Raw genomic sequence first — 25,874 nt, forward strand, 5'->3', positions numbered from 1 at the left:
ATAATATAAAAACAGAAGTAAAGATCAAAGTTCAAACGGTTTCAAAAGAGTTTGACTTTTTTTTTCTTCTCAACAAAACCTCTCTAGTTTTTGAGTGAATTAACTTTAATGATTCTTTAATAAAGTTTATTAAAGAGACCATAGCTGTTTAAAGTCATCGCTTATAAAGTTTAAATTTTTTTAAATATATTTTAGTTTTTATTTTACTTATAAAAATTTTTTATATAATTAAATAATATAAATAAAACTTTATACAATTTTCTATGGTACTTTAATTAAAATCATTAGCTACTTTATTTAAAAGCGTTTTGCTAATATAAAATTGTTAGTAAAGATAAACATGTTGAAGTTATTAATTTTCCATGTAATTATCTGTAATTATTATTAGGCCAATTTTTTCAGCGCATTTGTCAAAAACCGTGGTTAAATGGTCGAAACAAAATATAATTTGCGTGGTCATATAAAGACTTAAAATCGCACACCTTCCTGGCCAAGCCTATATAATATATATATATATATATATATATATATATATATATATATATATATATATATATATATATATATATATATATATATATATATATATATATATATATATATATATATATATATATATATATATATATATAAATAAACTTCTTCTTATGGGTTTATCAGTACTATGAAAGTAATGCTCTTTTAATAATAATAGTATATGAACCAGTGTTTAAATCTGCAAAATTTGTCCCAAAAATTAACCTACATTAGCCGTTAATTCATATCCTGATGTTTTTAATTAGAGTGCTTTTGTGGGAAATGTTATAGGTGAAACAGGGCTAAAGCTATTGTCTAAAAGGAGTGCGCAACAATGTAAAGAGGAAAATTCAGCTGTAGCTGGGCATTTTAAAACTTTATAAGGAAGTTTCTACTAGAATGGTTGCAATACTATAAAAATTGAAATGAATAGTTATAGCAGGAAAGTCATGAAAGTATACAACAATTCGTTTGTGAAAAAAGTCTCTAAAAAAATTCTTAAAAAGAAACTCTTACAAAGAATGTTATTTCAAAAATTTAGGCAGTTTTATATAATATTTTGGTTTTATTTTTTTAATCGTTTTTAATATACTTGATAACAAGGCTATCGTAATTCCCTCAAAATATCCTAAAATTAAGTATTTTTAACAAATAGGATTAAATCCATAAAAAGAAGTTTTATTTGAAAATAATTTATTTAATTGAACTTCTTTGAAGATGTCAACATTTTAAATATATGTGTACGTGTGTGTATAAAATATAATTGTTAACTTAGTTTTCTATTATAGGTATTGCAACTCTCGTATTCTTAAATTTTTTGCTAATGGCACAGTTGATAGACAGATCTCCAAGAAGTTGTCTTCAAACTATTTAACAAAAATAGGTTTGAATTGTATAAATAGTTTAAATTATTGCTAAACTTGTGTTATATCCTTTAAGTGCAGTGTGGTTAAATATTTAAGTTTTGTTTAATAATCATTGTTATCATGTGTTATGCATCATTTATTAATAATATACTTGTTATAAGTCCATTTATTTTGTGTACTAAGCAGTTTAATGACTTGTTTGCTTATAAAAAAGATGTTGGTTATTACAAGGGTTATGGATGTTGACTTATAAATGGATATTCTGTTTTAGGGTGTATTCTCAATTTCTGATATGAATTTTCAATTTTATTATTCGGGAATAGTTTCCCCAATGCATAAATAGTGTTACAAAAATTAAAATAATAATTTTTGCCAAGGGGTTTATTTTAAGACCTTCATTTTAGACCAGGTTCTAATAGTATTTTATAATCTCTTCAATATGATAATATATTATTTTGATTATGGTGTTTATGCTTGTATTATTTGTAAATATACTCTGAAATTTAATATTTATTTTCAGAATACATTTGATTTGATTCAAATTAAAAATTATTTAGTTAAATTATAAAAAGAAAAAATTTAATAAATGCACCTTAGTACTGTATTTACTGCAGTCTCATTTGAATTTTTTTTTTTCATTATAGAATTAGGTCTCAAATACATGTGGCCTAAAGCAGTAGTGATGCAGTGTTAGCCTCTTTGACTTTTTTTTTTTTTTTTGTTTAGGTAATTTTCCTAAACCTTTTTTCATGGTTGTTGTTCATGGACTAGCACTTGATGAAGCGCATAATTTACTTTATGTGGCAGATCGCGAGAATGGAAGAATTCTTGTTTTTGACTCTCAAAGTGGAGACTTTATCACTCATATATCAAAAAAATTTGAAGGCGCTGTGTTTGCAATAGCTTATAATGAAAATAATGGTATTTGATTTTTTAATTTAACTTTATATTTTTGTAAAGGTGCATAACAAATTTATTATTTCAAATATTTCTAATATTTGAAATTAACATTTCTGTGATAAGTTAAACATTTTAGTGGTAATCAGTGGAAAATAATGTTATTTGATTTTTTTAATTTATCTTTATATTTTTGTAAAGGTGTATAACAAAATTATCATTTCAAATATTTCTAAAATTTGAAATTAACATTTCAATGATAAGTTGAACATTTTAGTGGAAATCAGTTACTCATCAAAAATGTGGTGTCAGAAAATTGTCACGTGTTAAAAGAAATTCACGTTTAGTATGTTTTTAGAAGCCATGTTTTTTGATGAGTTTTAAATAGTCACTAATTTCATATTATTTGATTTTCTTTATTGCCTATTTTTATTGGATAGAATAAACCTGTTTTTTTTTTTTGTTTTTTTTTTGTTTTAAATTAGTTTACTTTATTTAATTTAATTTACTCAGCTGCCTTACTCATTATTTAAGTTGGGAGTTACTAGGAAATAAAGAATGATGAGAGAAAAAATGTTTGGCAGAAGATTTAAAAAACTGTAATTATAGGAGTCATTGTCATTAAGTATTACTAATTGGTTGCTTATTTAAAGCAATCATCTCAGCTATTTTTATGTATTAGCTTTAAATTTTCATCATTAATATCTTATATTTATTTTTTTGATAAAATACTATCTTCAATAGACATTTTTCATTTCACACATTTTCTTTACAATTAACATGCTACCTTTTGATCTCTCTTGTGTAGTTAAAGAAGTCAAAGTTTCGACTTTATTTTTTCTTTCCTTTTCATACAATTTTTTGGTGTGATTGTGCAGTAGAGTTGTGGGAAACAATTTTTGACCAGATTTATTAGATCCTCTCCTTAATTAACTTCTACATAGAATAAAGGCTGCTGTAGAATTAGAGAGATCCTTTATTTTAAAAAGCTATTTAAAATAAACTATCATTTATTTAAAAAATTTTTGTAACAAAACTTGTTATCTTAAAATATTTATTGTGGCAATATTTTATTATATTTGACTTATCAAAATACATATTGTAGGTTTTGCAATGAAAACATCTATCTGTTGATACAAATATCTAAAAAATATCCAGTTAGGTAGTTTTTAATTATCCAGTTATCCAGTATCCGTCCGAATTTTTAAAAGTGTATTGTGGACATCCCTGTAGCAGTTACTCTAGAAGTAAGATAGCCATAAAGATTGTTAACATATATTAAAAATAATTTGGAAATAAGGATAAAATCTTGTGTTACCACAGATTGAAGACGAGACTCTTGTAGTAAAGTATCTTGCTAATAATAGTGAGATTAATTGAATGATATGTGGAAGGGTCTTAGCAATCTTCAGAGTTTTTAAATATACAAACCATAGATGTCATTTTCTAACAAGCTGGAAAACAAGATTTAGTTAAGAACTTGTTGTTAAGAGAGTATTAAAGAGAATTTTGGAGAACATTTTTTGCAAGACTGACAAAAATGTTGTCAATATTTTATCAAATATTCACAAACTGTAGAAGAGTTTTAATGACTAGTAACTTTACAATAGTAGTGTAGCTGGCTGTTATGGAGTTGAAGCGTTGAGAGAAAGAAATATTGAAAAAGAGCGGTTAAAATGTTAAACAATGGAATAGCTTGTTTGTAATAATATTTTTAATACGATCGTATATAAAAATTACACTTGTCTTGATCTTTGAAATTGCTCTTGTGAAAAAGATGAAAGAAATGATTACAATTAGAGTTAGCAGATGCCCAAGAAGGAAATAAATAGTTAGAGTGAGGCTTGACTTAAAAATGACAAGAAGGAAAAAAAATGTCTACTTTAATGTAAAAAAACAAAGCACAATTTAGCACAATTTTCAGCAAAGAAATCTAAAACATCAGCCCAAGGACCATCCCAAAGAACATCATAAATAATGGTATGATGTGATAAAGATGAGGTGAATTTGAAATATGAGATAAAAGTTTTAGTGAACTAAAGCATAGTCTGAACCACCTAAAGAAGAATGAGAAGATTTCTCAGTTTCTTATTTACTTGATTTAGGTGAAATAAGAGCTAGGTCTCATTTTCTTCAAATTCCAAGTAAGTTAAGTCAAATGTCAAGTAAGAGCTAGGGCTCTTATTTGAATCAAGTAAAGAAGATAAATGCTTAAAGTTGTTTGAAAAACAAGTCATAAAGTTGGCTTATTGGGTAAGAGATTCAAAAAGGTAAAAATTTTAAACTTTAGTGCCAGCTATTGGTTCTAGAGTAAATCCATTCAGTATAATGAAAATAAAGTTTCCAAAAACAGCAGTATATGAATAAAGAAACATAGCTGGGTCAATATGATTAAAAATAACATCTAAAAGAGTGTTTTCTTGCGAAGTAGGAGAACAACCAAAAGTGAGATACCGCTATTGAAAAGCCTGTATAACAATAGATCAGAGGTTTTAAACCGAGCTTTAGGAAAATAGATAAATTTATCAAAATTATCAAGGCATGGGGGTCTGGATCCAATTTTGAATTAAAGCAAACAAATTAAATTTTTACAGACAATTTAGTTTTAATTTTTAGCACTTTTGTCATTTTATAGTAACTATTTAAGAAGCATAAGGCATTAATAGTGTTATCATTTAAGCACAATTTGCACATACTATTAACTCTTTCACTCTCAATTATTAGCAAAGTGTCCTAATTAAAAGTAGGTTTTTTTAAGTCAAAAACAAAAATCTCTTTATTAAGCGATTTAATATTAATTAATTTTTATTTTAGCTCAGTACCTTGTATAGCTTTTTCTAGCTGTATTTTAATATCATGACATATTGTACACTACATACTGCTTATTACTCTGATATTCACAGCTGTTGATGGAGTTAATTTCTCTGAAATTCCTCACAGAGTACATCACAAAGTTTTGGAAGCTATACTGTATTAGGGCTGTATTATTCAAGTTGTTCTTTTCCCTCAATAAAAGAGGGGAAAGAACAAATTGCATAAGCTGTTTCCAAAAAATGCATCAAAAAAATCCATGAGTAAAGATGAAAAAAATTCAGTGTTCATCAACTTATAGGTTTACATATTAGATAAATATTCAACAAGATGATCAGCAGGCAATTTTCTGCATTTTTCGGCTGCAGTTTACAATGTATTTTACCTAAAAAAATAAAAATACTGTACTAATTAATAGAATCAGAATGTTTTATTTTATTAGAACAGGTAAAGAAAAGTAAAACATCATTTCATTTGCTTTCTGTTACTTTTTTAATTATTTTTTTTTTAACATAAAAAAATTGCCAAGAATGTTAATTTTGGGTTCTCACCATGAGAACATTTAAAAGCCATTTTCTGAGGAAACCAGACAAAAATACTGTTGGCTCAAAAGTGATATCCTTCGATCACACTCAATTCTGTTGTAAAGTAATGCTGGTAGGGTAAAAAAGAACCCTGTAAATTTTTTGTTTAATATTCGTAGCTCCTGAGTTATGGTTGGTCAAACTTTTGACTTTTTAACACTTGGAAATTCATTATTGGGATTTTTTGATTTTTAAACTAAATTTAAAGGCAATGAGATAACTGTATCCTAAGTTTCTTTTTATATTAAGGAAGTATATGTAGAACTTCCAATAAAAAAAAAAATTAAAAAAACCCTTTCTTAGCCTAAAAATCATAATCTGAAATTACACATTTTTATATTTTGGGCTTACTTTAAATACATTTATCTCAAAACATAAAAGATTGCGGCAGGGTTTTTTTATCATTTTTGGAAAGGGTATCCCATTGTAATTTTAATGGTTTAAAAAAATTGAGGAGGTATTGCTTACAAAAATACTTATGAGTCATCAAACTGTCAAAAAATATTTTAAGTAGCATTCAAAAATCAGCCATTATGAAAAATGGTAAAGGTCCCAAAATTATAAATTTTTCATTACTCCGTAATACTATTCTTATAATTCAAAAAAAAACTTGGGGGGTAATATTGGATTGCTGAAATAACTCCACTACAAAAATTTAAATTTTTTGTATATTAAAAATAAATGCAGCAAAGTTACTCAATGAATTATTTGGCTTTATCTTAATGTCATTGTTTGAGTCAGTGGTGTAGATAAGATTTTTTGATGCTTAAGAAAATACACTTTCTAGCATTATGCAAACTCTAAACTTAAGTGTGTTCATGCTTACGTCAAATAAAAATGCTTTGCAATAAATTGCGGAAGGCACCATGATACACTTTTGGTTTTTGCCTTGTAACAATTTTTTCAATACACCTTTTTTTTAGGCGATTGGTTTAACTTTTAAAATAAGTTTATACCTACAAAATTAAATTTATTAATTACCAAAATATAACAGGTTAAACTTGTGAGACTATTTAAAGTAAAGTTATAAATTTTTATCAAGGTATTTTTACTTATTATCAACAAAAAGATTGCATGTCAAAACTAGAAAAAAATTCAGTCAAAATTGGCCTTTAAAATTAAAAAATAATTATTTAAATCACTGATAAAAACGAAAACTTTCAGTGTAAACAGGCTTTAAAAATTGTCGACCTAATAAGTTTTTAATTAAATTTGTTGAAAATGAGATTTTGGTTTATTTTTCACCAAAGTTTCAAGTATATCAGCATATTAAATCCTATTGAAATTATGATAAAACAGCTGTTAAAAAATGCGCATTTGACCACAAACCACGCTAGAATTAAATAGTTTTATGCGTGTTTTGTAAAAAATATTAGTTTGTTTAATTTATAAGTTGAAATTTTTAATAAAAATACTTATATTGTAACATAAAAAAGTCCCCCCTTCCTTTTATCCAGATAATACATTGTTTTAAATGTTATTTTTAAGTGTCAATAAATTATAGCTTAGATTTGAAATTGGATCTTATAGTATTATATTTACATAAATTTTTTAAAATTACTACAAATATTTTAAAAAAATGTTTTTAAAAATTTTTTATGACACAATGGAGTTAGTGCCGCCGAGAGGAGGGAGGGGGGGCAAAAGGGACAGTTTGTCCCGGGCAGCATATATGTATCGGGCGCCAAATGAATAGAAGGTACCTTAAAAAAAAAAGGGAGATTCTTCATCTATAATAAAGGGAAATTTTGATAAGTAAGGGCGCCAATCAGGGTTGCTGTCCCAAGCGGTGTGACAGCTCTCGGCGGCCATGAATGGAGTACTATTCTACAGTTTCAAGTCTAATTACTTTGTCATCTTGTTAAAAACACAAAACTCAACCCCTCGCAGGGTTAATTGTATCAAATGATATAATTTTTTTGTCAAAACATAGCTCTTAAAGTAACTGTTTCACCATATGAAAGTGGTTGTCACAACTTTTAAGGTGCCTCTACAATTACAATATTTCTTTGTGCCCCATGATGCCCCACTCTCCCCTAATTAGTTTTTAGTTTCGTTTATTTTGCTGTTTAAAAATGTTAACAATGTACAAAAATATAGAAAAATTATATTAATGGCTGGAGCAAGAAGAAGGCATAAATTATCTTTATCACAGAGCCCTATTAAAACGTCTCATTTGAGCTACCCTAGATGTGAAGGCAATAAGTTTTTTATACTTAATTTAAATTCATTGGCAATTTTTAAAATTTCATTTAGTGATCTTTTAGTGTTCAAGTTATAACCATGTAATGTTTCTATTCATCCCAAAATGAGGGGGTTTTAAATTTTACACAGTCATAACTTTTAAACACTAAATGGTTATTAGATGGAATTTAAAACCTCTTGATGAGTTTTAATCAGTCGTTCACTGATAATATAAGAAAATTTAAAAAAATAGGGGCGTTAATCAGGGCTGCTATACCAGACAGCGTGAAGACTCTCGGCACCCCTGATCCTTATATGTCATTTATTTTAATGCATTGTTGCTTGAAATTCATTTTAGACTTTTTCAAACTCTTGTTTCTACAAGCTTTAAGTCTCCGTGCTGTTTTAAATGAAATGGTGGTAGAATTTCAATTATAACATCAAGAAAAGCTGACTACTTAAAATGATTATTGACTCCAGCACTATACTTCATACAGCTCACCGTGTAACCATCACTGATAACCTAATAAGAGTAATCATTTTTATTAAGATAATTTCAAAAACATTTAAAAATTTGGATTCTAATTTGACAAAAGTAGACTTTATTTAAATTTTAAGAACACAAAATGATCGATTTATGTTCAAAAGATGTTTGTTTTCAAACTGAATGAAAATGCAGTACCTCATGGTAATGGTAATTTAACCAAAATCCAGGTTCTTCATCAAGGCTTTTAAAAGCAAAAAAAAACTGTTTTTTTCTGTACACAATCACGCATTAAATATTTTTTATAATCAATGATATCTTCTATAGCAATTTCAATATCATAAAATGTATAACAAATTGTATCATCAGGTGCTATTGAAATCTGTTGTAATTGTCAATAGAATCACTCAAAGCATGTTTTGGCAGTTAAAGAGCTAAGGCAAGTCACACTACAGTTGAACTAGAAATAAGTTTTGTAATATCCTTTGTTGCGCTTAAATATACTACTTTCTATTCTTTTACTTAATAGATATATCTTGCAACATAGACAAACAATTTATATCTGCAGCAGTAATATCATAGAACCCTACTAAAAAGTTTCATTAAGATATTTTAATTGCTTGAAGTATTTGCCACAAACTGCTAAACAATTATAGAGAGTAATTCTTTTATCTGCAAGCGTTATTATAAAATGTAATTGTACGACGCATTTGCGCAGTTAAAACTGAGTGAGATATTTTCACCAAAAATTGCATGAGATACATTCACTATGCACCATTTGAGTCAAATTTAATACTTGTGAGTCATTATGCAACAACTTGGAGAAGGCTGCTGCTAAAAATGAAATCAAGGATATATTCTGCTTTTTTCTGATCTAGTCTATTACGCGTAATTTCTTTTTCAACAGGAATAGTTACACCTGTATATAATGAGTTTTTCATTGCTCGTATCCGGTCTATCTTGTATTTGGAGCATCCAAAAACTTTCATAATCATGTTCAACCAACCATGGAACAATGTGTTCCCCATAGTCACTTTTTTCATAAATTTCAACCGAGTTTTTCAGATCTTTAACCAATGTACCTTGGCTCTTTTAAATTTTCTTATAATTTTTTTATTGCCGTTACTGAGGTTAGATATCTTTTCATTCTTCATCTGACGCAGAAAAAGGTTGATTTGGGGCGCTTCTGCTATGTTGTTACCAGTAGATGTTTGAGCTCAAAATCGAAATCAGTTGTGTCTAAATAAAAACTAAATCTTTGATAGTGACAGTTATTGTTTTAGTAATTACATAGCATAATTAATTATGCTTATTCAAACTAAAGGTTTTCAATTACTCTAAATCACCATTCTTTTAATGCAAAAAAAAAAACAAAAACTTAGTGAGTAATATTGCATTGTTGAAATAATATTAAGCAAAACAATGCTAATCCTGATTTTTTTATAATATAATTTTAGATATGTAAACAATTTTTAACCTGATGTTTGTTGAATATAGTTAAAGTCAATTACTTGATATTAGTACAACGCAATTTAAAAAAACAAAACAATTGCGGTCTGGTGTTGGCACCCGACCTCGATCCGGCATCGACATTAAGATAGGTTAGGGTAATTCCTTGTCAAAACAACAAAAATTTAAAAAAATAACCCACTATCTCTAAATGACTTAATTTTTGCAACTAAGATACTTAACTACGCTAAAAAGAATTCCCCAAAGTTGTTTTAAACAAATCAGAATATTTTAGAAGTTATGCTTGTTTGAAATTCAAAACTAAGTAACATTTTTACTTATCATGCTCCCCTAGCAACGTCCTTAGTAACTAGTAAATGTTGATACATATGTTGTTACCTTAACTATATTATTTCATAATTTGAAAATTTCCACATATTATTAGATGCTAAGCCATAAAATTATACTAAGAAATAATAGTTTTTTATATTTATTAATAAATCAATAAGAGTAAATCGGCGTTTTTAATAAAGTTTAAAAGTGAACATGCTTACTTTAAGAAGAATTACAGAAAAGGTTATGATATATTTCCAAACTTCATATTCTTAAAGTTTATATAAATATCTAAAACAAAAAACAAAAAAACTGAGCTGTTTTTTTAACTTAATAATCTAAAAAATTTAATTTTTATTTTTGATTGAAAGTATATTGAGATTGAGACAGAAAATTGATAGGTATTTATGTTTAGGAACAACCAGAAAGCAAGAGTTCTTACTTATGTGTAAATCTACAATATGCATATTTAATGAACTCAATTAAAATATTTAAATATTAAAAACAGGTATTTTCACTCAGAGCTAGTCAAAAAAATGAGGTATTTTCACTTAGGTGTAAGACTGCAATATCCATGACATGCATGTACATAAATAAACTCAATTTTAAATATCAAAACCGATCAACTCTTTGAATTCCGTGTTTTTATGAATTGACAAATCTTTATACAAATTAGTGAACTATAAATATTTTTTTGTTTTTCTTTGAACTGTAAAACAAAACAAAATTAGATAATTTTTTTTTAACAAATGAAAAATATTGTCATATACATATCATAGACATACACAAACTGTTGATTTTAAGTAATAATCGATGAAAAGAAGCAAGCAAATGTCTTTCAAGATTCAAGGGCCATGTTGGTACATAAATTTAAATTCCACATCACCTTACATCAAGTCAAACTAGGCATGGTGTCATCACTGCAGTATCTCATATTAACTTCATTTTGACATGCAGGAATAAATTTATGAAAGTCTCTAGTTTCTGGTATTGTTTTTACATTTTTAAATCGCTCAGATTGTAATAATCTTGTTTCTACCAAACTTTCACTTGAAATAAAAATAAAGTTTATACTTTTGATGTTGTTAGTGCAATATGTAAACATATCATGTGAGTTCAATATTTGATTTGTAGAAATTCTCTGCAAACTAGGATGTGCTACAAGTCGTTTAACTGTTCCTCCTAAACTATCACAAGGTTGCTTTCCATGGCTGGTTGCAAAGAAAACCCATTTTGCATCTATTCCAAAATCTGATTTATGCTGACATAGGTTAAAAATGTTTTTGCAGTTTTTATATTGAGATGAACAGCCATCAGAAAAGTAGATCATATTTACAATGCTGGGTATCTTTTGCTTCAGATTATTGATAATTGATTTTTTGTACCTCGTAAACCATTGGTACATCATGATTGTTATCATCTGATATAATGCAATATGAAGTGGAATGCAACACTTGATTTTCTTTATAGTACACAACTACTGAATGAAGTGTGCACTGAAGATAATTCCAACGGAAACCTTGTACTTCATCATGCACAACAATACTTTAGTTTTCTGCAAAATCTCGTAGAATTATTGCACTATTTGATGGCAGTTCTTCTTTAAGACTTTTTAAATATTTAGATAGGCATTTAAAAATATATGAATGGGCTGTTAGCTTGACTAGTTTTTCCATCACCATATTAACATAATCTGGTATGCTTACAAGCTGTATAACTAAATCTGATCTATCAGTAGTAACCCATTGATTAAATTCAATAGTATCTTCTTTCTCAAACTGCCCTATTAGTTCAAATAGCTTTTCTTCTAATTTAGATGTATTTTTTGGACATTGTGTGCATCGATTTAACATGCATTCTTTGTTTCGCACATCACAAACAATAAATTTATATTAGTTCATGGTAATCAATGTTAATGGGTAGGAAAATTAACTTTATGTTTTGATGGTAGATACAAACGCACACAGAATGGGTTTGGCAAAACACACCATTTAGGTCTTAAAGCACAAAACTTGGATAAATCTAACTTTAAATGTGGTTATAGAATTTTAAATGAGACAAATAACTCTTTTAAGCTTGATAAAAGTAGTCGCTTTTGCATATGGACTTTCTAACTAACACTTACAAAATCCTTTTGACCAGACATCTGGCGAGAGTTTTCACCATCTTTATAAAAATTTTTTACTAAAGTATTTGCTTGATCAAGCAGCATTTTACCTTGCTTAGTTTGTGGAACTGCAAGAACTCCTTCCTTCTTTGCTAAAGATCTAGATTTTATTATTAGATACTTTGAAACATCAAAATACTCACTAGCTGTTTTAATTGACCATTCTTGTGGGCACAAAGTCAATACTTGAATTTTGTCCCTAAATGAACAGCATTTTTCAAGTTTATCTTTTATCAAAACTAACATTTTTTCGAACTGAACAACTTTTTTTTTTAAATCAAGAATATATTCATTATTGAAAACTTCAACTTCTGCTAATGGAATTTTTAAAGAACTTGATAACTTTTCTTTGAAAACTGTTGTAATAGTTTTAATTTTTTTTCCCCAATACTCATACGATTTGCAAATGGCTTTCCGTGAAGCTTGACTGGTGACACACCAATTATACTGAGACAATCAGAAAGTTCTTGTCTGTTTTTATTTATATTAGCTTCTTGTTGAATGTTAAATACATTTTCTTTATTTATACTTTCATTTGTGTAATCATCAGTAATATCAATGTTATCAGTATTAATTTCAGTGGAGGCTTTTAATTTGACTAAGCAATTTGTACAAATTTTTTTACCAGGTACAATATTAAACCTGCTGTTTAAAGCTATGGTTTTTAACGTGACTTCTCTGAGAGATGCTAAATTAAAAAAATTAACTTAATAAAATAAAATATGGCTAATATTAATAAACATAAAGAACTTAAAATTATGACAAAGTAACATTTATAAAAAACTTTATGACAAGCTTTACTAACCTTTGCACGGTCATTTGTAAACTAACAGCGGATCACAGCATTTATTCTGAAACACAGGGAACTTTTCAAGATAGAACTTTTGATGATGAAAACATAAGTCAATAATCAAAACAGGAGAAACACCAGACCTCACCGCAACTAAATTTTGTTCATCTGGAGCTAAATCTTGAAAAAAGTTTATTCTAATGTGGTTTGTAAACTTTAACTTGTGACAATTTTGTTTTAAAATTAATCCATCTGAGCATTGTGATGTTTCAGCCATTATAAAAATATTCAATTTCAATATTTTATTTTTCTAAAACCGACATTAAATAAATAATAATTTCTCACATGAGTATTATAACCAAAACTCAAATGTTAGAACCAATTGGTCCATTTAATTAATCAAAGGAGAAATCAAAAATACATTTTTTATTTTAAACTAAATAAGTGTAATCATAGCTATGATTACATTTATTTAGTTTAAAATAAAAACGAATTTCTTGTTTCTTGTTTAATTAATTAAACGGAGCAATTGGTTTTAACATTTGAGCATTAGTAATAATACTTATGTGAGAAATTATTTTTTTTTTTGTGAGAAATTATTTTAGTTATAATTTCTATATGGAGATTATAATCAAAACGGTAAGTAAAAATGCAAAAATAAAATTACAAAAATAAAACAATAATAAAAAGATATGTGCATTAAAAAACAGTGAAATAATTTTTGCTTACAGGTATTTATATATAAACTATTATTGTAAAGATTTAAAATAAATAGATCAATACCTTTCCTGCAATTAATCTTCAACTAGACATGTTAAATATTAGTATTAGTAATTGCTGTAACTGGTGTGAGCCAGTGAGTGTGGTATTAACACAGTTAATGACAGCCCATTTGCTTGATTGCTGCTCATCCAGCAATCAAGACCTGCTTTAAAACTGTTAACTGATTGCTTTAACCAACTCATTTGGCAAGCTATTCCATAAATTAGTCGATCTATTAAATAAAAAGTTTTCACGACATGCTTGCTTAGTGATTTCTTTGACATATTTAAAGCTGTGACCTCTCATTAGAGTTTGTTGAATGCTAATTTTTTTTATTGTTTCCAAATCGTTAAAATTGTTGAAGAATTTAAAAAGTTGAATCATATCTCCTTGTTGCCTCCTTTTTGTCAAGGTAGTCAAGTCGAGAGCTTTTAGACAATTTTCATAGTTGATTTTTTTAAGTGATGGGATTAATCGAGTTGCATGGTGTTGGACTCTTTCTAATAACTCAATTTTTCTCTTTCGAATAGGTGACCAAACTTGTACTGCAAACAGTGGTCGTACAAAAGAAACATTAAGTATTCTCAACAGTCTAATATCTAAGCAAATGAAGCATTTTCTAATCTGACCCAACATTTGGTTGGCTTTGCCTACGCATTTTATTACAAGATTTTTCCATTTCAGATTGCTTGAGAAGATTACCCCAAGATCACTTTCAGATTCTGTTATGTTTAACTTTTGTTCATTGATATAAAGGGGTGGTTTTTTGTTATTCTGGCCAAAGTGCATGACCATACATTTTGAAATATTACATTTCACACCCCAGTCTTGAGTCCACTTAAAAGCTAAATCAAGATCTGATTGCAAAGAAAGAGTTGATGCACTGGAAAGCATTTCATTCAAAATTTTGGTGTCATCTGCATACTTTCTGTCTTTTGGTGTCATCTGCATATTTTCGCCAACTCTTTGTTTCTTTCTTTTAAAAATGCTTCAATCCATTGTATTGTCAGACCAGATATTCCATAAGCTGTAAGTTTAAGCAACAATCTTTTATGTGGCACTGTGTCAAATGTCCTGGCAAAATCCAAAATGCTAACATCAAAAGGTTTACCAATCTCTAAGGCGGTTGAAATAAAATCAAGTGTTTCTAGTAGATTAGTAAGCATGATTTATTTTTAACAAAACCATGCTGTTGACTATTAGTTTGAACTTATATAGAAAAGTTTCAAGTTTACGACATCTGATTATACCTTCCATTATTTTACATGCACTTGAGGTGAGTGATACCGATCGGTAGTTTCCTGCAAGGTTTTTTTGCCTTTTTTGTACAGAGGAGTGATATTTGCTGATTTAAATTGCACTGGCAGTCTGCTGGTTTTAAATGATTCTTTAAAAATATACATAAGTGGAATAGCAAAGGTTGATGCACAATTCTTTAAAATAGCTGAATGTAAATTATCAACACCACCTGATTTGTTATCCTTTTAAGTTTTTTAATTTTAGATAGACATCTTTATATGTATTAATGAATGTATAGACATCTTTATTTGTCATAATGAATGTTTCAGTAGTTCTTAAATCAAAAGAAGGCAGTGGACCATCATCTTCTTTCACAAATGCAGCTTGAAAATTTTTGTTTAAGATATCAGCAATATCTTTTGAATTTTGAGTGGTTATACCATTTTCTCCCTTTAATGCTTTTATAGTATCTTTGACTGCATGTTGATTATTTATGTAGCTGTAGAGAAGCTTTGGATTCTTTATGGCTCTTTTTACCAGATTAAGCTCAAAATTTTGTCTCACTTTTTTTAATCTTGTCTGCTACATTTTTGCAAATCATTTTGTATTTAGATTTCAAAACAGGGTCTTTTCATTTAAAAGAGCAGTTTTTATATCTTAAATTTTATTTGCTTCTAATTAGAAACTTTAACCTAGCATTAACCCAGGCTGGTCTAATTTTTAAAGAGTTTAATGGCTTTTTAATTGGAGTGAAATGATTACATGCCACCTCAGTATAAAAAATCAGTTCATCAAACATATCTTGTACATTTTTGTTACTGAAGCATTGTATCCAGTCAACATTTGAAATTAGATCAGATATTAGTTCAAAATTGGAATTAGCAAACATAAATCTTTGCTTACTTTTATTGAGACGGATTGCTTTATCAGACAAGATGAAACTGAAACATATTATTAGACGGCCTCTGGTTATATTTCCCAGAACAAATTTTAAATCTATTTTGTTAACACTTGCTGACTGAGTTGTAAAGATTAAATCTAAGGTACTCCTAAGTTGTTCATCTGACAGCTGGAAAGTTGGTATGTTAATATGCTGATAATGAAAATTATCATTTAGAATATCTGTAAATTTATATTCAATTCCATTCTCATTTGAAATAGCATCAACACAGCCATTTGACCAGTTGATTGATATGAAATTGAAGTCGCCCATGATAAGTAAGTCTCTGAACTTATTTTTGTCTATGTATTTGCGTGCCAGGCCAAAAACCACATCAAATTCTGCCATTTCCAAAAAATGATTTGGCCTGTAGATACATCCAAGTAAATACTTGTCATTATCAAAATAAACAACTTTCCACACTTGTTCTAGTTTACTGGGATTTAGAACAGCATCATTTAGTTCATTGGAGTCTAATGAGTTGTCTATATATAAACAAACACCAACGCCTTTTCGTCCGTCTGATCTGTCTTTTCTGTACAGATGGTAACCTTCGCTGTTTACAACTGAATCACTTTTAAACTATGTCTCAGTCACAGAATTTACATTTGGTTTGTATTGTTCAATTACCACTTTAAACTCATTTAACTTTTTATTGAGAGAGGTAGCATTTAGGTATAAACATGACAGCTTTTTAATTTCATTGCAATCTGACACTGAATTATGTATAAAATTATTGATCTGATTTCTCTCTGAATTTGATAATCTTATTGCCACGGATGCCATACCAAAAGGGGTCATTGTGTGGTCTTGCTTGATTCATTTTATTTCTTTCAGTTCTGAATTTAAAATCTTGGAGTCTCTGAGCCTTAGTCAAATCTGGACTAAGATAAATATCTTTATGTGCGACATTACTTCTCAATTTTTTAGCTGATGCTAATATTGTGTTGCGAAGAATATCCTCAGCTAATACAACAAGAATTGGACCTGGTTTATTAGTTTTAGATCTCAGCTGTCTAACAAATTTTGGTATTACACTCTCTTGATTTATGAGCTTAAAAATTTCATTTACTTTTGACTTGTCTACTTTTGGTTTCATTTCTATACTTTCTTTAGTCGATTCAGCCACTCCATAAATAATGACATTTTTTGCTCTTCTTTTTCTTTCGTCTAACTCATTAAAAGCTACATTTGTTACCATCAGCTGCTCTGTAGGCTTCTTTTTTTGTATACCCTGTTTGACAATAAGCGACCAGTCCCCGATAGACTTGCTTGACTCAGCTGCTTTATTTATTTCTGTCTTCAGAATTTTAATGTTTTCGACATTTTCAGTTTTTGTTGTTTCTAGTTTTATCGCGTGTTCAAAGAGTTCCAAAAAAGCGTTAGAAAGCTGGCTACACCAATTATGAATATCTTTAGTTGTTTGAGAGTGTGAACCGGCACCCAATTTTGGCTAATTGTCCTGTTTAAGAAAATCTAAATTCATTTCTTAACTAATATTGTCTTCTCTCTTGATTAGAGGGCTACCACCCTGAATAACAGTGGATTACCTCTTGTTGTGAGTTTATTAAACAAAGATACTTATTAACACAAATACTTATTACACAGGGACTAAAAGGTTTTAGTATCTGTTTTTTTCTGTCTGAAAAATTATTGTTAAAAACCCGGTTTGCATTACAAAGTTTTTAATTAAATATAAGATCTAATAGCTTTAAGTAATGATTTTTAACTTCTTTCTTCAAAAGTTTCTATACCTATTAAATTTTGTAAACGTATTGTTCATGTAACTGTGCATACTTTAACATTTTAGTGTTGCTATAGACGTTGCTAAGAGCGCGGAGAATAAAAAAATGTAAAAATTCTCAAACTTCAAAGACCCATAACTTAAAATAATGAAATTGGCTCCAAATTATTTTTGATTACTCCTAACGATATTATTAACAGCATTTGTGCCAAAAATCAAGTATTTCTGAGATAGTGGGTTATTTTGATTTGTTGTTTTTACATGGAATTACCCGTTACTCTGTTATGAATAAATCGGAAGTAATTAGCAAAATGCTCAATAAATCAAACTGAATAACTGGAAATATAAAGAAGTAATGTCTAAAAATAATTATCTATGTTCAATAAACATCAGGTTTAAAAGTTTACATATCTACAATCCTATAAATTAAAAAAAAATCAGATTTAACATCATTTTGACGTAACGTTATTTCAGTAATACAATATTACCCCCTTAATTTTTTTAAACCATTAAAATTACAATAAGTTACCTTTTCCAAAAACGATAAGATGCCCTGTCAAAACCTTTTATGTTTTGAGATAAATATATTTAAAGTAGGCCCCAAATTCAAAAATGTGTGTATTCATCTTATAATTTTTAGATTTAAAAAGGGTTCAGTTTTTTTGAATTTTTTTTGAAAATTCTACATATTCTTAATAATTTTTTAATGCATAAAGAACTATTGTTAAAGTGGGTTTTTAGTAAAGTTTTAACCTAGGTATCTTGAAACAATAATAAAGAGTTTTATCTTGAAAAACGGATGGTATCAATAATAATAAATACCTTTAAAACTAAATTTATTAGGCGGTGTACTACATGTTGTAAATGGAAAAAGTATGGCTGCCCCAAACGTTAAAGTATCTGGCTTTACGTACAGTACTGATCTTCATACAATTGTTTCTGATTGGCATCCAAAAAATGTAAGTTATCATTTCTATCATTTTAAATTTACCGACTTGACGCTTTTATCTTAGCTTGGCGTGAAGTCTTTATGTTGACGTGGTATTAATTTTTTTTGTAACTTTATTTTAAGGGATTTGGAATGCCGCATGATATTGCTGTTACACAGGATAATCGCGATATTTTTGTTGCTGAAATCAATCCATTTAAAATTAGAAAGTTCTCTAAAGTTAATAAAAATTTGTTATATCCAGCCCTAATATATTAAGTTATTAGCAGTATCACACGATCTTTCTATACATCTTTTTATATAGAAAGGTTTTGAATTTGGTTATGGTTTACAATAGTGAGTTTTTTTTTATTATTCTTTTGGTGTGTAACGCGTGGCGTCTAACACGAAACGACTTCTTATTGTGTTAAAGACAATGTTTTGTCAGTATTATTTCTTATCTAAATACTGGGTAATATTCAATCAACTTTTTTTTATTTTCCTCTTGCGCTTTGTTCTCGTTATTTGTCCCTATTTTAAAACAGTAATGCTTTTATTTTGCAAATAGATTTTTTTTGAAGCAGAGTACTGGACAGTTATTTTTATTTAGTAATAATTTTTTGCATTTAAATTTAATTTCTACTTAGATAAGTATTTGTATTTTTTTAATTCTATGTTATGGTGATGTAATATTTTTTTTTACAATTTTGATTTTAAAATTTATACAATTAACAGAAATTTTTTTTAAAACTATTTTTTCTTAGAATATATGATTTGCAACATTTTTGCTTCATCCATTTAATAAAACCATTTGTTTAAACGTTTAAAATGTTGCAAATAAAAATCTTTTTTGTGTATTTTAAGGCGTATTTTTTGCCATAGTCATAAGAATACATAGTCTGAAAACATGGACCATTTCCATTGTTTTTTGGTTTTATTTTGAAAACTGCGCGACGTCCCGATGAACATGCACAACTTTGTAAAAAATGGCAAGCTTTTAATGTAAATAGTGATTTGGAATGTTTATTTAATATGCTTAAAGGAGTTAAACAAAGACATAAATTTCAGACATAAGGTAACTTTGACATGCGGGTAACATTGACATGTATTAGATTAAATGATTTTACCAGTCACCCGTTGGTTATTGTTTAATTTATTTTAACAGATGTTGTAGCCAGTAGGCCTGTAAATCGAGCCGAACGAGCCAAGCTTGCCAGGGCTCGGCTTGGCTCGTTTATATATTAAGTGTGTTCAGGCTCGTCTCGAGCTCGTTTCGAACATGAGATTCTTTGTTCGAGCTCGGCTCGTTAAGGATTAATATTATTTGGGCTCGGCTCGTTTAACATGTTGCTCGAGCTCGACCGGTTTAAAACTCGAAATAATTATTGTACCCTGTTAGTTTAAAGCTCGTTTAGTAAAAAAAAATTGTTCGTTAATTGCTCGTCTGTAAATAATTTTTATTATATATTAGTATATATAATATCACAATTTTATTTATTACATATATATTATTATAATATAAATAAATATATATATATATATATATATTCGAGCTTTAATCGAGCCTATATGAACGAGCCTATGATGTTTAAGCTCGGCTAGTTTAATAAACGAGCCTAATTTTTTGTTCAAGCCCGGCTCGTTTACCATTCGAGCCGAACATGAACAAGCTCTTGTCGAGCCGTTTACGAACACGAGCCCGGATTTACAGCCCTAGTAGCCAGATGTTAAATGAACAATTATAACTATTTTTATCCACACTATAGTAAGTGTAAATAACAAAACAATACGGAAGGCATAAGTTAAACTAATTTCTAATTTTTTTTTAATTGAAGCATTTTTTTTTTAAACGCATGTATAACGTTGGCGAAATGTCTTACATCTGATGAACTTTTCATAACTACATGAAATGGAATCAAACAAAGCAAACCCTAAATTAAAGTAATTCTAAAAAAAAAAGAAATGTACCTATACATCAAATTCCAATAGATCTAAAAACCGACACTTGCGAAAAGTTAAAATCCACACCTAACAATTTTGCATAATATTGGTAAGAACAAAACATCAAAACCTGAAAATGTTAAAAATTGTCTTGCTATTTCTAAAATTTAACTAAACACAAAAAATTTGTAATGAAGAAATTCGACAAAAAATCAGAGCGCTGCGGGGTTTCGTCGTAATCAGATATTGAGTCATTAGCGTTATCATTGGTAAACACATAAAAATATTGCTTACCAAATTTAGTTTGTCACTGTAAAAAAATTTTTAAAAGTGTTTCAATATTAGGGTTGGGTACATGACAAAATTTTTTCCTGAGGCCATTCGATACGCTGATATAATAATATTTGATCGCAACCATTTTTTAAAGCCGATTATTTTTTTCTTTCGAAACGGGGCTAATATTATGTCATTTGTAATGCGTTTTCGGGCTGGGGAATTTAAAAAACACACTTAGATTACCATATTTTTTAAGGTGTTCGAGTAATCTAAAAAAATGATATTTTTCTTTTTTTTTTCGCGCTATTGTACCGCTTTCTCGTAAATGCTTTTTCTCACCAAATGAGCCGTACGGCAAGTCACGCAGACACATACGGCACACATGACAGTCATCACCTCCACACCAGTATAAAACAATGGCTACTGCTCCAGAAACCATCATATTGAAAACATACGCTGCATTGGATTCAACAAACACAGTAAATAAAAGAAGCAATGGTGTTGTGAAATGCCTCTTCGATGAAGTTTACAGTGAAAAGGAAAAATTCATTGCTCGGCCTAAATTCCAGACTGGAGTACAGATGTTGGGTCGAATGCTTTATCTGTGTACCACGAAACCAGGACAGAACACTATGTCTCAAGAGGCTGCCTGTAAAAATGTAGCAGCCGAATTCATTGAAGATTGGGTTATGAAGAACATTTATCCTTTACATGTCAATAGTGTTGCAAAGAAATTTCGCACTGACTACCAGAGATTCATCAAATTCCACAAACAAAAAAGAAATAAAAGTCATTATAAATTGGACGAATGGTATGTAGAAGTAAATGAGTTCTACGACAGCATGACCAAACACGCGTACAACATACATTCTAAAGTTGTACCAAAAGAAACTTGAGCAACAATTTGGCGTGACAACTACAGAAGAAGATGAACTGTTCTATCAAAATAACTTTTTCGGTTCTTACACTTTTACGTGTCTCGGCAGCGTGTCTAGGAAGTGGAGCAAGCAGAAGAAACGAGTACAGCGAAGACTTTCATCAGCTGGAAAAAAGGCCAACAGCTTGATGACCACCAAACTGCACGAAAACTGACGTATCCTGCATCACCAGAACATATTGACAGCAGTTTTTTCTTGTGACTCTGTTCCTGAATTTAACCTTTTTACCATAAATCTAGATGAATCCAATCTATTATCTGCGGTAACAAGGCTAAATCAGATTTTTAATTGCCGTCTACCTTAACGGTGGGCTCCTATGCGCCAGATCATTGTTCATTTCCAAAAATAAAGGTTCTAACTGGGTGTCGCACTGTCAATAAACGGATAACACGATGCACAGTTCAGTGCATTGCAGACTACACGATGAACAGAAATGATCTTATTGGAATCATTATGACTACAGCGAACCTTGTATTTGGACAGAACTGACCCACCTAGAAGAATCTGGTAATACCTCGTAGTTGGACAGTGACACATCTGGTCCTAATGTATTGAAGCGAAGTCGTACATGGAACAATTTATATTACGTATTTCCCAGTCTACAATGTATTGAAATGTAACTTCAAGACGCAGCGTTTCTAAACTTGAGCATGGCTGCCGATCTCATACTCGATAAAGGTGATTCAGTCATCACAGTAAGTCTGGAATACACAACCAATGCAGCGGGCTTTCGTATCTATGACATTAAAACCAATCATATAACTATAATTGATCCAAATACTCAAAGGAGAATAGCCACCGGCTACCCAGAAAATGCTGGTCATTCTGGATCAGATAGACCATAGTCGTATTGTTTCAGACTTGAATGCCTAGCAGCTCAAGCTTACGTTACGGTAGATGATATATTTAATTCCATAGACGTCTTTATGATTGATCGAACTGGAGACAATGCGACGCTACTAGAAAGCTTAGATGTGGGCAATCATAAAATCATCAAATATTCCGCAAACTTGATTTTGGGAGTGGACCATGCTGTAGACAAAGTATTCTGAAATGCGGAACAAAAAATCGGTGCTCATAAGCTGCATCTTAAACTGCATCTTTCGGCAGGCAAAAAAGCGTTTAGTTCTCCCAACACCAGCATTCACACTCTTGGTGGTGTGCGAACATTTTTTGAATCCAAAATTCCTGAACTCAGAAACCTGAAAGCCAAGAAAAGTCAATCAACCGCTAGTAAAGACCTTCGTATTAGTGGGTTCTGGAAGAAGTATTAAAAGCGCTCAATAAAATAGTTATCTAAAATGGACTCCTTCAAAAATCCAGATATCGCATGCGAAAAGTTGAAACTGGCACCTCTCATCAACCTATGGTGTGAATCAGAGTTCGCAAAATTTGACAATCCAATCAAAATATATGTTGGTTCCACAACCTTCACTACGTGATCCAGAAAAAATCTAGGGATTACAAATGGTCTAGTCAGAGATTTATCCTTTATCGATCTCGCATGCGGGGACAAGAGAAAGAAATGGAAATGGGTGAGGACGTCTGATGAGGTAGGACAGGTCAGAAGACTAGAAAACGACTTTATAGCAACCACTCAGGCTACCCGAAGACTACTTATTGTGAAAAAGGAAGAACTGAAAAAGCAAAAAAATTCAAAAACTTTTAAAGTGCTGGAAGATTGTAAAAAGTATGGAAGATCTGTGACAGTCTGATTATTAAATACTAGACTCATTTTATAAAAGTCAGCAAAAATGTTATTTGCAACTCAGTAAAATATGTTTTTTGCATTTGCAACCTCAGCCAAATATGTTGTTTGCACTGTAGCTTCTTATATCTGACATGGGAGACGTGTGAATTTAAACAAATCAAAATGCAGAAATTCACTCTCGACGAATTGAGAATTTCTATAAAATACGTTTTATAAAAGCCTGTAAATGATCTTGTCAACAACATTGATTTATTACTGAAAAATGTTTTAACTGCTGAATAAATATTCAATAATATATTCGGTTCGTGATGAATATTTAAGAACAAGCAGTGGCTTATTCATTTCGCTTCTGAATTACTGCGACTTGAGTTACAGATCAATCCCTTAACTTTTGTTCTGTAAACATTTATATGAGAAAGAATTCCTTTAATAAAATGTTACCACTAAAAGTTTAAAGAATAAATAAAGATATTAAAAGTTTATTGAAAATAGACATACAGTATCGGACAAAACGAGTGCAACCAAATAATGCTAATTTATTTTCTTTATATAAAAGTGCTGCATTTTTTCAATTTAGAGAAATAACTATGTAACTGTTTAGAGACAAAGTTCTTCAAGTTTTATTCATCACAAAGTTCATTATTTGTACACGAAAATTAATAAATTAATCAAGAGTATTAAAAAAAAGTTGATTTCCTTCTGGACAAAACAAGTGCAACTCGACAAAATGTTGACCAAGCTGTATTTCGCTATCAATATTTCGTGGCGAATCATTTGTTGTCGATCACAGCCTTGTATCTTCGAGGCATAGATTCAACCAGGTGATCAATGAAACTTTGTGGAATCGCGCCCCAGGCCTTTTGGATTTGTTCAAACAGTTGATCCTTATTACGAACACCTTTACGATTAATTCTGCGGGTGACGATCTCCCAGGTTCTCGATAGGATTGAGATCCGGAGATTGAGGCGGCCAATCTATAACCGATAGGTTGTTGTCTTTAAACTACTGCTTGACTAGTTTTGCAGTATGTTTCGTATCGTTGCCTGGCTGAAAAACCCATTTTATTGGCATATTCCATTCAGCATGAGGTAACATAACGTCTTTCAGGATATTTTTATACATGAAACGGTCCATTATTCCATCGTTTCGATGTATTGGACCTAGACCGTTAGCAGAAAAACACCCCCAGACCATTACATTGCCTCCACCATGCTTCACGGTCTTATGGCAGTAACGTAAATCGAGGCGTTTTCCGGTCGGTCGACGTACACGGCAAATGCCATCGCTCCTAATGATGTTGAACTTCGATTCATCACTGAACAGGACAGTTTGCCATTTCTGCACATTGCAGTCAATATGAGATGTAGAAAACAGGAGTCATTTCTTCTGGTTTTTTAGTGAAATCAGCTGTTTCTTTGCAGGGCGTCGAGAAAACAATCCAGCTTCAACAGCACGTCGTCTGATTGTTCGGTCCGATACAGGCAGCTCTAAATGCTTTTGTATCTCGACTGATGATATCCAGGGATCCTACTTGACGGATCTGACGATCATAGAATCCTCTCTAGAAGTGGTGGAACGCAGTCTTCCACCTTTGTTATCTGCTGCCAACTTCCCCGCAGAACGATATTTGGAACATAGTCTTGATATGGTCCATTTTTTCACGCGATATTTATCACAAATACTTTTTTGTGACATTCTACTTACGTAATCGCCAATAATTTTCTTTCTTAGTTCCAATCCAAGACTGTCGGGAGCCATTTTTGCACTTGAAGTCATAAAAATAATAAAAATAAATAACCACGCTTCTCAAGGCTTACCTTGTTACATTTACCTTGTGATTATACAATAATGCTCTGTGGAACACAACGTCTTGGTTGGATGTGGACTGTATTGATGTAATAAAACACTTGTTGTATTTCACTTCTTGTATTGATGTTCTTCGATAAAACACCTTGATAAAACTCACTTCGATAAACTGTCTTGATAATACTGACTGATTGACTTCCATATACTGACTGAATTACATGTCGATTTACATGTCTCTTATATAGTAAAATGAACCTGTGTGAGCCTGCTCTGGAAGATTCTAGATGCTTTTTTTCGATGCTTCTGGAAGCTTCTGGATGCGTTTGGATGTTTCTAAATGTTTCTGGATGCTACTGAATACTTTCTTTAATTATTAAAAAACTATAATAAAAAATTTATATTGTATTTTCTCTTTATAAACAAGTTTGCAATTATCCAGAATCAAGTGAAGTTTGTGAAAATTTGCTAAAGCACTCACATACATTGTTTGTAAAAGTTTGTTAGTTTT

The 25,874-nt window shown here is 29.9% G+C and overlaps 1 protein-coding gene across 1 annotated transcript in view; it reads left to right on the forward strand.

Moving 5' to 3' along the window:
- The window catches only part of LOC100212498 (peptidyl-glycine alpha-amidating monooxygenase B), a 62,143-nt gene extending 42,669 nt beyond the window's left edge, over nt 1-19,474 (forward strand). Inside the window, exons 17-20 of the mRNA XM_065815349.1 lie at nt 1,305-1,399; nt 2,109-2,303; nt 18,610-18,725; nt 18,839-19,474. Coding sequence (XP_065671421.1) covers nt 1,305-1,399; nt 2,109-2,303; nt 18,610-18,725; nt 18,839-18,973 — 541 coding nt within the window. The 3' untranslated portion in view covers nt 18,974-19,474. The remainder of the gene's footprint in view (nt 1-1,304; nt 1,400-2,108; nt 2,304-18,609; nt 18,726-18,838) is intronic.
- The last annotated feature ends 6,400 nt before the right edge of the window (nt 19,475-25,874 follow it).

This window comes from Hydra vulgaris, chromosome 13, assembly GCF_038396675.1.
Source record: "Hydra vulgaris chromosome 13, alternate assembly HydraT2T_AEP".
In the NCBI taxonomy this organism is placed as follows: domain Eukaryota; kingdom Metazoa; phylum Cnidaria; class Hydrozoa; order Anthoathecata; family Hydridae; genus Hydra; species Hydra vulgaris.